The sequence below is a fragment of the Cherax quadricarinatus genome, chromosome 93, assembly GCF_038502225.1.
Source record: "Cherax quadricarinatus isolate ZL_2023a chromosome 93, ASM3850222v1, whole genome shotgun sequence".
In the NCBI taxonomy this organism is placed as follows: Eukaryota; Metazoa; Arthropoda; class Malacostraca; order Decapoda; family Parastacidae; genus Cherax; species Cherax quadricarinatus.
This window is the reverse complement of record NC_091384.1, coordinates 339,737-352,825: the sequence shown is the minus strand read 5'-3', so window position 1 is coordinate 352,825 and position 13,089 is coordinate 339,737. Positions and strand designations below refer to the sequence as shown.

Genomic DNA, 13,089 nt, shown 5'->3' with positions numbered 1-13,089 from the left:
CCACACTTACTACTGTGCAATCTACATATACAGGACCTTAAAATCCAATGTTAACCTTGACCTAAAATGCTTTCTTGATAGTTGTGACAGAACCCACAAGCATAACACCAGACACAAACATCTCTACAACATTTCCCGTGTCCGACTAAACCTTTACAAAAATTCAATGTATGTCAAAGGCCCTAAAATCTGGAACACCCTACCTGAAAACTATAGAACTGCAGACACATTCATCACCTTCAAAACTACCGTTAGAAAACATCTCATCTCCCTGATACACCCCGTCAACTAACTACATAAAAACCACCTGGTGGTTCACACTTACACTCACTCACCCATTTGACTATAAGCACAGAAATATGTATCTTAATCTTAAAATAATGATTCCTAACTAGTCACAAGTTGCCTGTTAAACTCCAATATAGAAACTATGTATTGTGCCAAAACAAAAGTATTCACACTGCTAAACTCACAAACTTGTATTTAGTCACTTAGTATTTAGTTAACTTACTCCACAATTTGTTATAATTTAGGGTTAAGAATTAATCTAAGTTTGCCCGAAATGCCTAGCCATGCTAGGTGTTCTAGTGGCCCCCTCTGTAATTAGTATTTTACTACATGTAAACCACACAATAACAAAAATCTGTAAACCCCACATTGTAATCCTTATAGAGAATAAACTTTGAATTGATTTGATTATCTAACATGTGTGAATTTTTCTTTAAATATCATCACTATAATCATAAAATTTATATTAAAAATAACCCAATACCACTGAAATTTTAAACAAAATTGGTCTATAACATTTATACTTTTAATATAACAGTGAGAAATGGGTTTAAATGATTTATGGAACAGTGATTACATTCATTGCTTGAAAAAAAAAAATTACCATAAATTACAATTTGCACACATTTGTAAATGTTTTACATTCCTTATAAATACCGTACAGAAATAATGTTTATAGAACTATGAAGAAGACTACATAAATTATAATGATTTTAAAGAGTTCTCACCTGTGTGAAACCCGGCGACCTACACCGTTGGTCTGCCAATCCGGGGCTTCCAAATTCTCCGGCCGCGCAGTTCGTACTACGATGTGCTGCATGTCGCGCCATGTAATGTCCCGATTTACCTTTTTACATTGAGAGAGGTGCGTGATAAAACTAGGGTTTAGCAATGAGAAAATTACGAGTTTTTAAGGTATACGTAAATATTCACGAAACTGACCAACCTTAAAATGACCTGCATCTTTAATTGACAAATTGTATTTCTTCGAGTCATGCCATTTAAGGGAACTGAGTGGTGAAATGATGAAGACATCTTGATTCCAAAAGCTTTGTGCTCAATAACCTACATAGGATTAATAATTCAACATAGAATCTTAATTCAAGTTAGGCATACACAACCTTTATCATGTACAGTGGACCCTCGACTAACGCTATTAATCCGTTCCTGAGAGCTCATCGTTAGTCAAAATTATCATTAGTCAAGTTAATTTTCCCCATAAGAAATAATGGAAATCAAATTAATCCGTGTAGGACACCCCAAAGTATGAAAAAAAAATTGTTTTTACCACATGAAATATTAATTTTAATACACACAAACTGAAGAAGACATGCACAGTTACATGACACTTACCTTTATTGAAGATCTGGTGATGATTGATGGGATGGGAGGAGGGGAGAGTGTTGATGGTCTTAGTGTTTAGAAGGGGAATCCCCTTCCATTAGGACTTGAGGTGGCAAGTACTTTTCCGGGGTTACTTCCCTTCCCTTAAAATCTTTCAAACCAGCCTTTGCTGGCCTTAAATTCACTCACATCACCACTAGTTGCTGGCATTTTTTTAATTAAATTGTCATGCAACTTCCTAGCCTTTTCACATATGATCGCTTGAGAGATGCTATCTCCTGTTATCTGTTTTTCGTTTATCCACACCAATAACAGTCTCTCAACATCTTCGAGTACTTGCGATCTCAGTTTCGAAAACATAGTTGTACCTTTGGCAAGAACAGCTTCCTTGATTGCCGTTTTCTTGCCCACAATAGTAGCGATGGTTGATTGGGGTTTTGTGTACAACCTGGCCAGCTCGGAGACACGCACTCCACTTTCATACTTAGCAATGATCTCTTTCTTCATATGCATAGTAATTCTCACCCTTTTTGCTGCAGGGTTCGCACTAGAAGCTTTCTTGGGGCCCATGCTGACTTATTTTGCAGGTGCAATCACTAAAAAGGCTGTGATAATATGAAATGTGCCTGGCTGGCTTGTAAACACTGGCCAGAAGTGGACGCGTCTCAGATGGAACGAATAGTGTTGGTCGAGTTTTTTAGCGCTAGTCGAGGCAAAATTTTTGCGTTAAAATGTATCGCTAGTCGGATTTATCGTTAATCGATGCCATCGTTGGTCGAGGGTCCACTGTACTTGAAGAAATAAATAATTATATACTATTATTATTAATTATTATTACAAGGAACTGGAGCTACCTTCCCTTCTTTGGGTCAAACATAGTTACCTCCTATTTGCCCAGGTGCTGTACAACCCTTTCAAGTTTAGCACGTCCTCATTAATATGGAAATTATGCTGTTTACCATTACTATACATTACATCACTTATATTAATACAAGAAAAATGAATCTTAAGTTTATAATGTTATATTAGCTAATGATGACAAATTTCAAGTATGGAAACATCAACACATATGCAGTTTAATGTGATCCTTTACTGACAACATTTCGCCCGCACAGTGGGCTTTTTCAAGTCACAAACAGATCTACCTGGGGTGGACTTGAAAAAGCCCACTGTGTGGGAGAAACGTTGTCAATAAAGGATCACAATAAACTGCATATGTGTTTATGTTTCCATTGTGTCGATATTTTATACCATTTATTTTCATCGAAGTTTAAGTATGTAGAAATACTGCCCATGCAATCTAACTTTTTTGGGGTGACTAAAAAGAAGGCATTTGCCGTCATTTCTTCAACAGCTGTATACTGTCTCCCACCAAGGTAGGGTGAACCCAAAAAGGAAGAAATGAGTTTATCATCACTAATTCAGTCGCTGTCTTGCCAGAAGCATGCCGACATCACAGTTTAGACGATCCTTTGAAATACCTCCTGACCCATCCTTCAGAGTGCAGACACTACTTCCTACCCACTTGCAAGACAAGTCTCTATCACTAATTTCCCTGAATCTCTTCATAAGTATTACCCTGCTCACACTCCAACAGCATCCCTGCTCACAAAAACCCACTAATCTCCATGTGAAATGGAGAGAATGCAGTGCACAATGTCATCAATACAAGAATTCAGTGCAGATTTTTTTTCAACAAACCAGCCACAACTACCGAGGCAGTGCAATTTTTTATTTTTAACATGTCAGCCATTTCCCACCGAGGTAGGGTGACCCAAAAAGAAAGGAAAACCCAAAAATTAAGAAAAAACTGTCACCATTCGACACTTTCATCATCACTCATACATAATCACTGTCTTTGCAGAGGCGTTCAGATACAACAGCTTAGACATCCCTCCAAACTGCCAATCTCTCAAACCCCTCCTTTAAAGTGCAGGCATTATACTTCCCATTTCCAGGACTCAAGTCAGGCTAACCGGTTTCCCTGAATCCCTTCACAAAATATTACCCTGCTCACACTCCAACAGCACGTCAAGTTTCCAAAAACCACTTGTCTCCATTCACCCCTAATACGTCCATGCGCTCTTGCCCAAAAAGCCTCCTTTACCCTCTCCCTCCAATCTTTTCAAGGACGACCCCTACCCCACCTTCCTTCCCCTACAGATTTATATGCTCTCCAAGTCATTCTACTTTGTTCTATTCTCTCTAAATGACCAAATCACCTCAACAACCCCTCTTCAGTCCTCTAATACTTTTAGTGCAGATCTCCACTAAAATTTACTCTACCTGTTCCATTACTGGAAATGAGGCTCAGGAAATCAAATAGTAAATGTACTGAGAATAATTAAACTCATTTGGTGTGCTTGTACTGGCAACTGAAATATTTCAAAATCATATTAAAAATTCTGCACTGTACACATTGTAATAAAGTTGGTAGAATTACCGACAATATGTAAAGTAAAAGGACACAAGTGCAACTAATGTGACATTTTGTTGTGGCAATGTTTTGCTCTCCAGGAGCTTTATCAAGCCATTACAAACAATACATGGACACAGAGGGTATATAAAGGCTCAGAGTGAGGTGCAATACTAAGAACATAAGAAAGGAGGAACACTGCAGGAGGCCTGTTGGCTCATACCAGGCAGGTCCTTTACAACTCATCCCACCAACAAAACTAGTGAGGTACCATTTCGATGTTCACTTGTGGTAGTAGTAGTGACAAAAGTAATACAATATGGTAGAGCAATTAATTCGTACAAGAGTAAAAGGGTATAAAAGCTATTACCTGGGTAACAAAAATAGGTTGGACAAATATAGACTGGAAAGAGGCAGGTAGTTTCAGTGTTCACTCTCTGTAATGTGCTTTGTGTAGTATAACAGGAGAGACTATGTGATGGCAGGGTTTACTGTTTTCAGGAGGATTCTTGCTAAGACTTCGGAGATGGTGAAGCTGCCGTGTTTTGTTTAATTGTATTCGAAACAGCGATCAGTGCTGATTCGAGGCACTTGCGTCTGCGGAAATTAGTTTCTTTGATCACTAATTGGGCGTCTCTGAATTTCATGAGATGATTGGTGGAATTTCGGTGTTGTACACAGGCGTTGTTCAAGTTATCGTTCCTACATGCATAAATGTGTTACAAGGTTGCAATGAACGTCTCAAAAGTACTTTCACAAGCTAACACCAGAGTCGCCATTGCTTCTAGCACTTCAATAAAGGATCTAACCAGGACAAAATCCAAGCACCACGAACCAGTCAATGCAGGAGTTTACACTATACCCTGTGGAAGCTATGACAAGATTTACGTAGGTGAAACAGCAACAAACCTCGACACCTGCCTCAATGAACACATTTACGCATGTAGGAACGATAACTTGAACAACGCCTGTGTACAACACCGAAATTCCACCAATCATCTCATGAAATTCAGAGACGCCCAATTAGTGATCAAAGAAACTAATTTCCGCAGACGCAAGTGCCTCGAATCAGCACTGATCACCGTTTCGAATACAATTAAACAAAACAACGGCAGCTTCACCATCTCTGAAGTCTTAGCAAGAATCCTCCTGAAAACAGTAAACCCTGCCATCACATAGTCTCTCCTGTTATACTACACAAAGCACATTACAGAGAGTGAACACTGAAACAAGCTGCCTCTTTCCAGTCTATATTTGTCCAACCTATTTTTGTTACCCAGGTAATAGCTTTTATATCCTTTTACTCTTGTACGAATTAATTGCTCTACCATATTGTATTACTTTTGTCACTACTACTACCACAAGTGAACATCGAAATGGTACCTCACTAGTTTTGTTGGTGGGATGAGTTGTAAAGGACCTGCCTGGTATGAGCCAACAGGCCTCCTGCAGTGTTCCTCCTTTCTTATGTTCTTAGTATTGCACCTCACTCTGAGCCTTTATATACCCTCTGTGTCCATGTATTGTTTGTAATGGCTTGATAAAGCTCCTGGAGAGCAAAACATTGCCACAACAAAATGTCACATTAGTTGCACTTGTGTCCTTTTACTTTACTGTACACATTGTTGAGATGTGCAGTTACCTGAAGAGCCAGAGCACAAATTGCTGCAGCCAAAGGTGCCGAGGCTGATGTGCCAGTGTGTGAAGATGTGCAAGAGTGGTGAAGGTCAGTAGTGATGATCTGGCGTTCACCCAGCGATCCTGAGCTGTAGGTAGTTGCCAGTGTGGAGCTGCACGCCTCAGAGTACCATGGAACACGACCCTTTTCTGTCGATTTACTTAAACCTTAGATATGCTATGTGATGTTTATGCTGTGGAGTCACATGAGCAAACACAATTATGTATTTATTAGAAAATGTTTCAGTTCATGGACTTCTGATAACCTCCAATCAAGGTCCAGGGATCTCAACCACCAATCAAGGTCAAGGAACCAAAATCTTCAAAAATAAACCTGTCTTAGCATTGGTCACATATATTTAAACCACTTATTGATATTAATTATAAAGGTTTATACTGTGGAAACCACACCTCACAGTCCCAATTTAATTATTTAAAAAACTTGTATTAGAACTCTCTTATTGGAAACTATTTAAAATACCCAAAATTCAGAATAAACTTAATTCCAAATGATCTCTGATTTTTTATTTTCCAAGGAGCAAAAAATTCTAAAAATCTGAATATATCAAATCTGGATTTTGTTTGTGTCAAAATAATGAGTTGTTAAGTAGCTTTACAATAATATATTATATCTGAAATTTTCAATCATTAGGACACCTCTGTGTACAAATTATTCCAAATGAGAGAGATGTATGCAGAGCAACCAGCTTCTATAAGTTAAAAATTATTAAAAATTACACAACAGTTACAAATATACTTTGCTCACAATTAAAGAGGTTTTAATACAATATTTGACTAATACCTCTAACGTTATTGCATTTTTAACACATCGGTCATTTCCCACCAAGGCAGGGTGACCCGAAAAACAAGAAACACCTTCATTATCACTTGCTCCATCACAGTCTTGCTAGAGGCAGACTCTTACGGATCATACAATGCTGTGTTACCTGTAGCTGAGGAGATGCTGAGTGTCCAGATGGAGTTAGTATAGCCATCACAGTTACAGTTATCTTGGTCTCTGCCACCATTACCCGACGCCCACACAAACACTGAGCCTTTACCTCCACGACCCTGAAAGTTCAAACTAATTACCCAGCATCCACACAAATACCTCCATGACCCTGAAAGAAATGTTCCACAACCCAAAGTTCTAATTACCCAGCATCCACACAAAAATGACCCCAAATTAATTCCAAGGTGACCCTGATTAAGTACCTCCACGACCCTGAAAGTTCAAACTAATTACCCAGCATCCACACAAATACCTCCATGACCCTGAAAGTTCAAATTAATTACCCAGCATCCACACAAATACCTCCACAACCCTGAAAGTTCAAATTAATTACCCAGGGTCCACACAAATACCTCCACAACCCTGAAAGTTCAAATTAATTACCCAGCATCCACACAAATACCTCCACGACCCTGAACGTTGAAGCCAATTACCCGACACACCCACACAAACACCAAGCCTTTATTGCCATGACCCCTAAAGTGACTCACCAACAAATTAAAGGATCTACAAACAAAACTTCATTAATAATTGTTGTACAAAAATATCTCTGCTCCAAGCCCTGCCCCCTAGAATACTTTCATTAGTATTATTAACTTCAGATTACTTTGGCCTTTTAATACTTTCCTAAAGTGTACTAAGTTTGCCCTTGTCAATCTCAAAGCAAAAAATCTACTCTACAACCATCCTGAGGAAAAAAAAAATTCTTGCTAACATCCCTAAATAAAACATAAAATGGTTGGGGTTTGAACCCATGGTAAGTGAGTCTAAAGACTCCAGGCCAGTGTGTAAGCTACTTGACCAGCTGGCCATAGCTTCAAATCCCACCCGTTCCATGGTTTGTTTGTAGTCTTATTACATTTTTTTTTTTTTTTTTTTTAACACATCAGCCGTGTACCCCCAAAGTAGGGCAACCCGAAAAAAATACTTTCATCACTCACTCCATCACTGTCCTGCCAGAGGTGTAACAAAACTACAGTTTAAAAACTACAGCATATCTCCTGCAGGCGCTGTACTTCCCCAACTTCCACGACTTAAGAGTCCAGATAACCAGTTTCTCTGGATCCCTTCATAAATGTTACCTTGCTCACACTAACAGTGCATTCATAAAAAGCCACTTTTTTCCACTCACTCCTAAAATAAATAAATAAAAACACACACACACACACACACACACACACACACACACACACACACACACACACACACACACACACACACACACACACAAAGCCTGCTGGATGCTTAAGCCTCTAAAACTCAAAGCCTCCTTTGTTCTTTCCTACCAACAGTTCCTGAAATTACTCGCCTACTTGTCAGTTATTGTTTACCATTTTTTTTTAACACACCGACTGTCTTCCACTAAGGTGACTTGAAAAAGAAGAAACGAGACCTGACTCTTCTCACATTTAGTAATTTATACAGGAGAAGGTTACTAGCCTCCTCGTTCCTGACATTTTAGTCGCCTCTTAAGACAATCATGGCTTAAAGAGGAAGCATCCTTCTCCACTTCCCCATTGAGAAGTACCATTAATATAAATTTATTAATTCGGTGACGTAATATTGAATTTACAAGTTTCAGATGAGAAAGAAAAATAAACAAGGATCGACTACACTATTTTCTTTAGAAAAGAGATTTCTATTTTCTTTAGAAAAGAAATTTCTATTTTCTTTAGAATAGACATTTCTATTTTCTTTATTAAAGACATTTCTATTTTCTTTAGAAGAGAGATTTTTAACTGAACAAAGACCAAAACAGATTTAATTGACCTGCTGTTAAAAGTACAATGAAGCCCTACATTTTTGATGCCTTCCACAAATGCTCGTGTCGCCAACTGTCCAGGACCATCGACAGTCTTTCCATCGTCATCTGGACCCCAAGAAGCAGAGTAGATATCTATGTGTTGTGGGTTAAGCGCTAAAGACCGGGCCTCGACAGCATCGGTAACATCTCCGTCCAACATTCTCACTCCTGTTTAACAAAGATTAAATTAACCAATAAAAATAAAAATGCTGATAAAGAAATTAATAGAAAAATTAAGTGGGGTGCTTTACAGCACCCCACTCAACAGAACCCCACTCAACAGAACCCCACTCAACAGAACCCCAATCAACAGAACCCCACTCAACAGAACCCCACTTTTACAAAATTTTGCTTTATGGTGTTAGGATAATACAGTGGTTTTCAATTATATCCATTCTTCATTCATTCAGACTTCCTACAATATATTCACCACTCACTATAAGCTAAGGATTAAAATATTTTAAGGTAAACAATGAATGTGCTGTATATGCATTTTTTAGGCCTAGCTATATTGTTCACTTAATATATATGACAGTGTTAACATGTTATCTGGCTTTTATATACATTTGAAAGTGAAAAAAGTTTGTTTCACTTTACAGCAGTAGTCCAGAACCTAACCTGCTGTATTAATGGCTCTACAACAGAGGGGAACTACTCACCTCCAACGGATGCCTCAAACGCAACACCAACAGCACAGATGGAGTTGTTAGCATCTGCAGCCACCTCTCCGGCACATCTCGTTCCGTGGCGGTTTGAGTCAACCAGGTCATAACGAGGCATGGGGTCTGGGTCATGACTGTTGACATCATAAGATGCATTGGGATCCTGCAATGTTAATTTCATTGTTAGGTGTGTATACGTTAGTTTGCTTGCATTTCATATAACCAATATGATAGCTTGTCTGGGCAATAATTCGTGATGTCAAGTGACAGCACTATGGAGGCTGTGACTGCCCTCTCTTCTAGAATTTGTAAGTGGTATTGTATCATCTCCATCACCTCGCCGCATCCCCCAATGTCCTTACAATCCATTCCTTGCCATGTCAAAAATACTATTTTTCACACTCCTGCCAACTTACATAGTTCTTGATGAGATCCGGATGATCTTTCTCAAGGCCATCATCCAGAATGGTCACCACCACACCCTTGCCCGTCACACCTTCCGCCCACGCCGCCTGCACATTCATATCCAGAGATCCGCCGCGATTCTACAACGTAGAATTCAAATTTTATTTTTCTTATGCAATACACCGATACTCAACCTGTGTCTAGTCCTTAAGTAGTCTAAGTGTTCAGAGTAGTCTACTCAAAATACAGCACATACTACTTGCTTCTTTTATGCTTAACTATTTTATTACATATAAACTACATTTTGTATACTGCAGGAAAGAAATAAAGTCGTAAAGTACCAAAGAAGGCCATTAGTATGGAATGTAATTTGGGCAAACTAATCCTAATGCTTAAAGACTATTGTGTACTTAAAACCTAGACATAGGTTATTAAACAAGATTTCTTAAGTATCAACTATAATCATTTGCACAATAAGAAAGGTAGCTAAATGACTTTTTTGGGTTATCCCAGGTTCTCTACACATATGTTGCTATGTATGATAATTCTATGTAACTATTTGTGTATACCTGAATAAACTAACTAACTTACTTACTTACAATTTTAAAAGTGACTTATTATTTCAAACTGATTCAACGATCATCAGTTTAGTAAGATAAAGCAGCGTTCTTAGAGCTAATGTTAAACATCGGTAACTAAAAATATCTTGCTGGAAGAGGAAATGTGTAAATTATATTCTGTGGCAATATTTCTCTAGGCTTACACATGCAGGATGTCCTATATGCTGCATAAGCTATTAAATCAAGTGGTGAGAATGACTTATGATAGAGGGAAACACACAAAAGTCAGACAAACAATCCAGGGTACGAGTGGGGTTATAACTTGTGGCAAACAAGTCGTCAAATTCCAGGCCAGTGCGCAAGCCACTGGGCCAACTGGCTACAAAAAATTCATCCAACTAGGTGTACATGCAGTGGAACCTCGGTGTCTGAACTTAATTGGCTCCTAGGTGGTGTTTGAACTGCAAAGAATTTGATGTGAGAAACAGTATTTGCCAGGGTTTAATTATCAGCCTCACACATTAGAGGATGTTAAACTGACTCTTCCAAAAGTCTCAGTTACGTCAGTGTCAGAGGTCACTTCAAAGCAGTTTTGAAATGGCTTTCCTGTAAAGTTTTTTTAGGACTGAATTTTAAACAAGTTGGTGCATTTGGACTCCAGAAAAACGTTTAAAGACTGGAGCAATTTGTTCTGAACAAAACTGTCTGGACTCCTGTTTGTTTGACATCTTGTACATTCAAACACAGAGGTTCCACTGTACTAGGTGTACACTACAGGTGCACATCCCTTTATCTGAAACCCTTGGGGGCTTGTATTGTTTCGAATTTCAGACTTGCTTTAATTTTAGAATGATTCTCAATGCCGCCATGTGGCGGCGTGACCCAGCACAGAGATGACCAACACTCCACGAAAAAATTTCGATTTTCGGAACTTTTCAAATTTCAGAATTTCGGATAAAGGGATGTGGGCCTGTAGCTGGATGCATCTTATTGTAGCCAGCTGGCCCAGTGGCTTACACACTGGCCTGGAGTTTTACGACTCGCTTGCCATGGGTTCTAACCCCCACCTATACCGGTTTGTTTATAATTGTGTTAGTATGATTTTACGAGTCATGAAATAACCAAACACTAGGAAGGAATTAAATCATTGTCAACACTGATGACAATTTTATGCAGTAAATGTGAGAAAAGGCAATGATATTGGTCATGGATGGACCAAGACAAGTCAACTGTAACTTAATAATGTTTTAGGAAGCAAGACAAGTGCAACTAATGTGATGTTTCATAGTGACACTTTTTACTCTCCAGGAGCTTTGTGAAGCCAGTAACAACTTGACGGTTCCTGGAGGGCAAAACATTGCCACAATAAAATGTTACATTAGTCACACATGTCCTTAACACCTAACACTGTCAGTAATTCTACCAACATTATTACAACTCGACAATGGTCCAGAAGGGACCAAAACGTCATCACGAGGTTCGTCCCCAAAGCACAAGTTACCAAGAATTATTCCAGCCTCAGTATTGTTACCTTCTATTCATCGTGAATGTAATAGTAACATACAGTCATAAATACTTACCAGGTACCACATCTGCGGCCACTTGGGGTCGTTCATCCAGGTGGATCTATACGTGGGTGTGGTTATAAAATCCCTTTTAACACGCCTCTTAACTACTTGTTGCTCTGCCCACCTCACCTGCAATACCAACACTAGTCACACATAAAAACATAAGAAATAGCACTGCTGCATATAGACAGACTGGTTATAAATGACCATAATTTTTAAAGGGGTGGACCGGTAAGCCAGCGGAAGGCCTCTGTCAGATGACCAAAAGCTCCAAAGGCGGGTCATCATCTGACTAAGACCCGCGTCAGGAAACATTTGTCCTGTTTCCTGACGAACCTTACCTAACCTAACCTAGGACTGCTGCAGCCTACTGACCCATGCTAGGCTGGTCAAAGTCACATCCACTTAAGGAAGGAGCACAGCTGCATGCCTACCTAGGGTATCATATAAATGGCATACAACAACAATTATATACCATCTGCAATACTAGGAATTGTTATTGACGAAATGTTTTGTCTGAGTAAAAGGCTTCATCAGCTGAATTCAATGACTTAGACTTCCAGAGAATTCATCATAGTTAAATACAGTTCATCAGTAAACATTGTGTTGCACAAGCATCTTACCACCACCTACTGACTTGACTTAAGAAATCGTAATGACACGATTGCAAATAAACCATACCCCCGGCCGGGATTGAACCCGCGGTATACAACACCTGGAATCACATTTACAATTATTACCTGATGGATGCAAATTCCAGGGATACAAATTAGACAGATTTAGAAAGTATGTAGGAGAGTAGTGCCTTGACAACAGTGATCATTAAGTGGAACAATCTGGCAAGTGGATTTAATGATATAAACTTAAGTTTTATAATAGGTTGGACAAATTCACGAACGAGAAGGATCACATTTGAATGGGATCTGAGAACACAGGTTAGTAGCTGTGAATGGTCTGGTGATGCCGACAAACTGGAAAAAGTACACTCGTGACCAGTTCAGGATACCTTTGATATACCTTTGAAAAGCTCCAAGTCTTTCTACTCCAGGAGCCTGGCCTTGTCTGATGGACAATTGGTTAACCAGGCGGTTTTTGGTGGTGGTTCACTGACCCATATATCCATCACAGCCTGGTTGATCTGGCACCTGGTGAAGATACTTGTCCATTTTCCTCTTGAAGGCTTCTACACTTGTTCCAGCAGTGTTTCTGATATCTTCTGGCAAGATATTGAATAATGTGGGGCCACAGATATTGATACAGTGTTCTCTTATTATGCTCACCGCACCCCTGCTTTTCACTGGGTTTATTTTACACTTCCTCCCATGTCTCTCAAAACACTTCATCAGTGGTTTC

General features: G+C 39.1%; 1 protein-coding gene across 5 annotated transcripts in view; it reads right to left on the bottom strand.

Moving 5' to 3' along the window:
- Positions 1–11,872, bottom strand: part of LOC128705293 (furin-like protease 1) — a 56,667-nt gene extending 44,795 nt beyond the window's left edge. For all 5 annotated transcript variants that reach the window (XM_070104532.1, XM_070104533.1, XM_070104535.1 and 2 more), the window contains exons 1-7: positions 11,749–11,872; positions 9,620–9,748; positions 9,201–9,366; positions 8,537–8,709; positions 6,673–6,796; positions 5,691–5,875; positions 1,017–1,135 (exon numbers count right to left, since the gene is read on the bottom strand). In XM_070104532.1, coding sequence (XP_069960633.1) covers positions 1,017–1,135; positions 5,691–5,875; positions 6,673–6,796; positions 8,537–8,709; positions 9,201–9,366; positions 9,620–9,748; positions 11,749–11,784 — 932 coding nt within the window. In that variant the 5' untranslated portion in view covers positions 11,785–11,872. The remainder of the gene's footprint in view (positions 1–1,016; positions 1,136–5,690; positions 5,876–6,672; positions 6,797–8,536; positions 8,710–9,200; positions 9,367–9,619; positions 9,749–11,748) is intronic.
- Between the last annotated feature and the right edge of the window lie 1,217 nt (positions 11,873–13,089).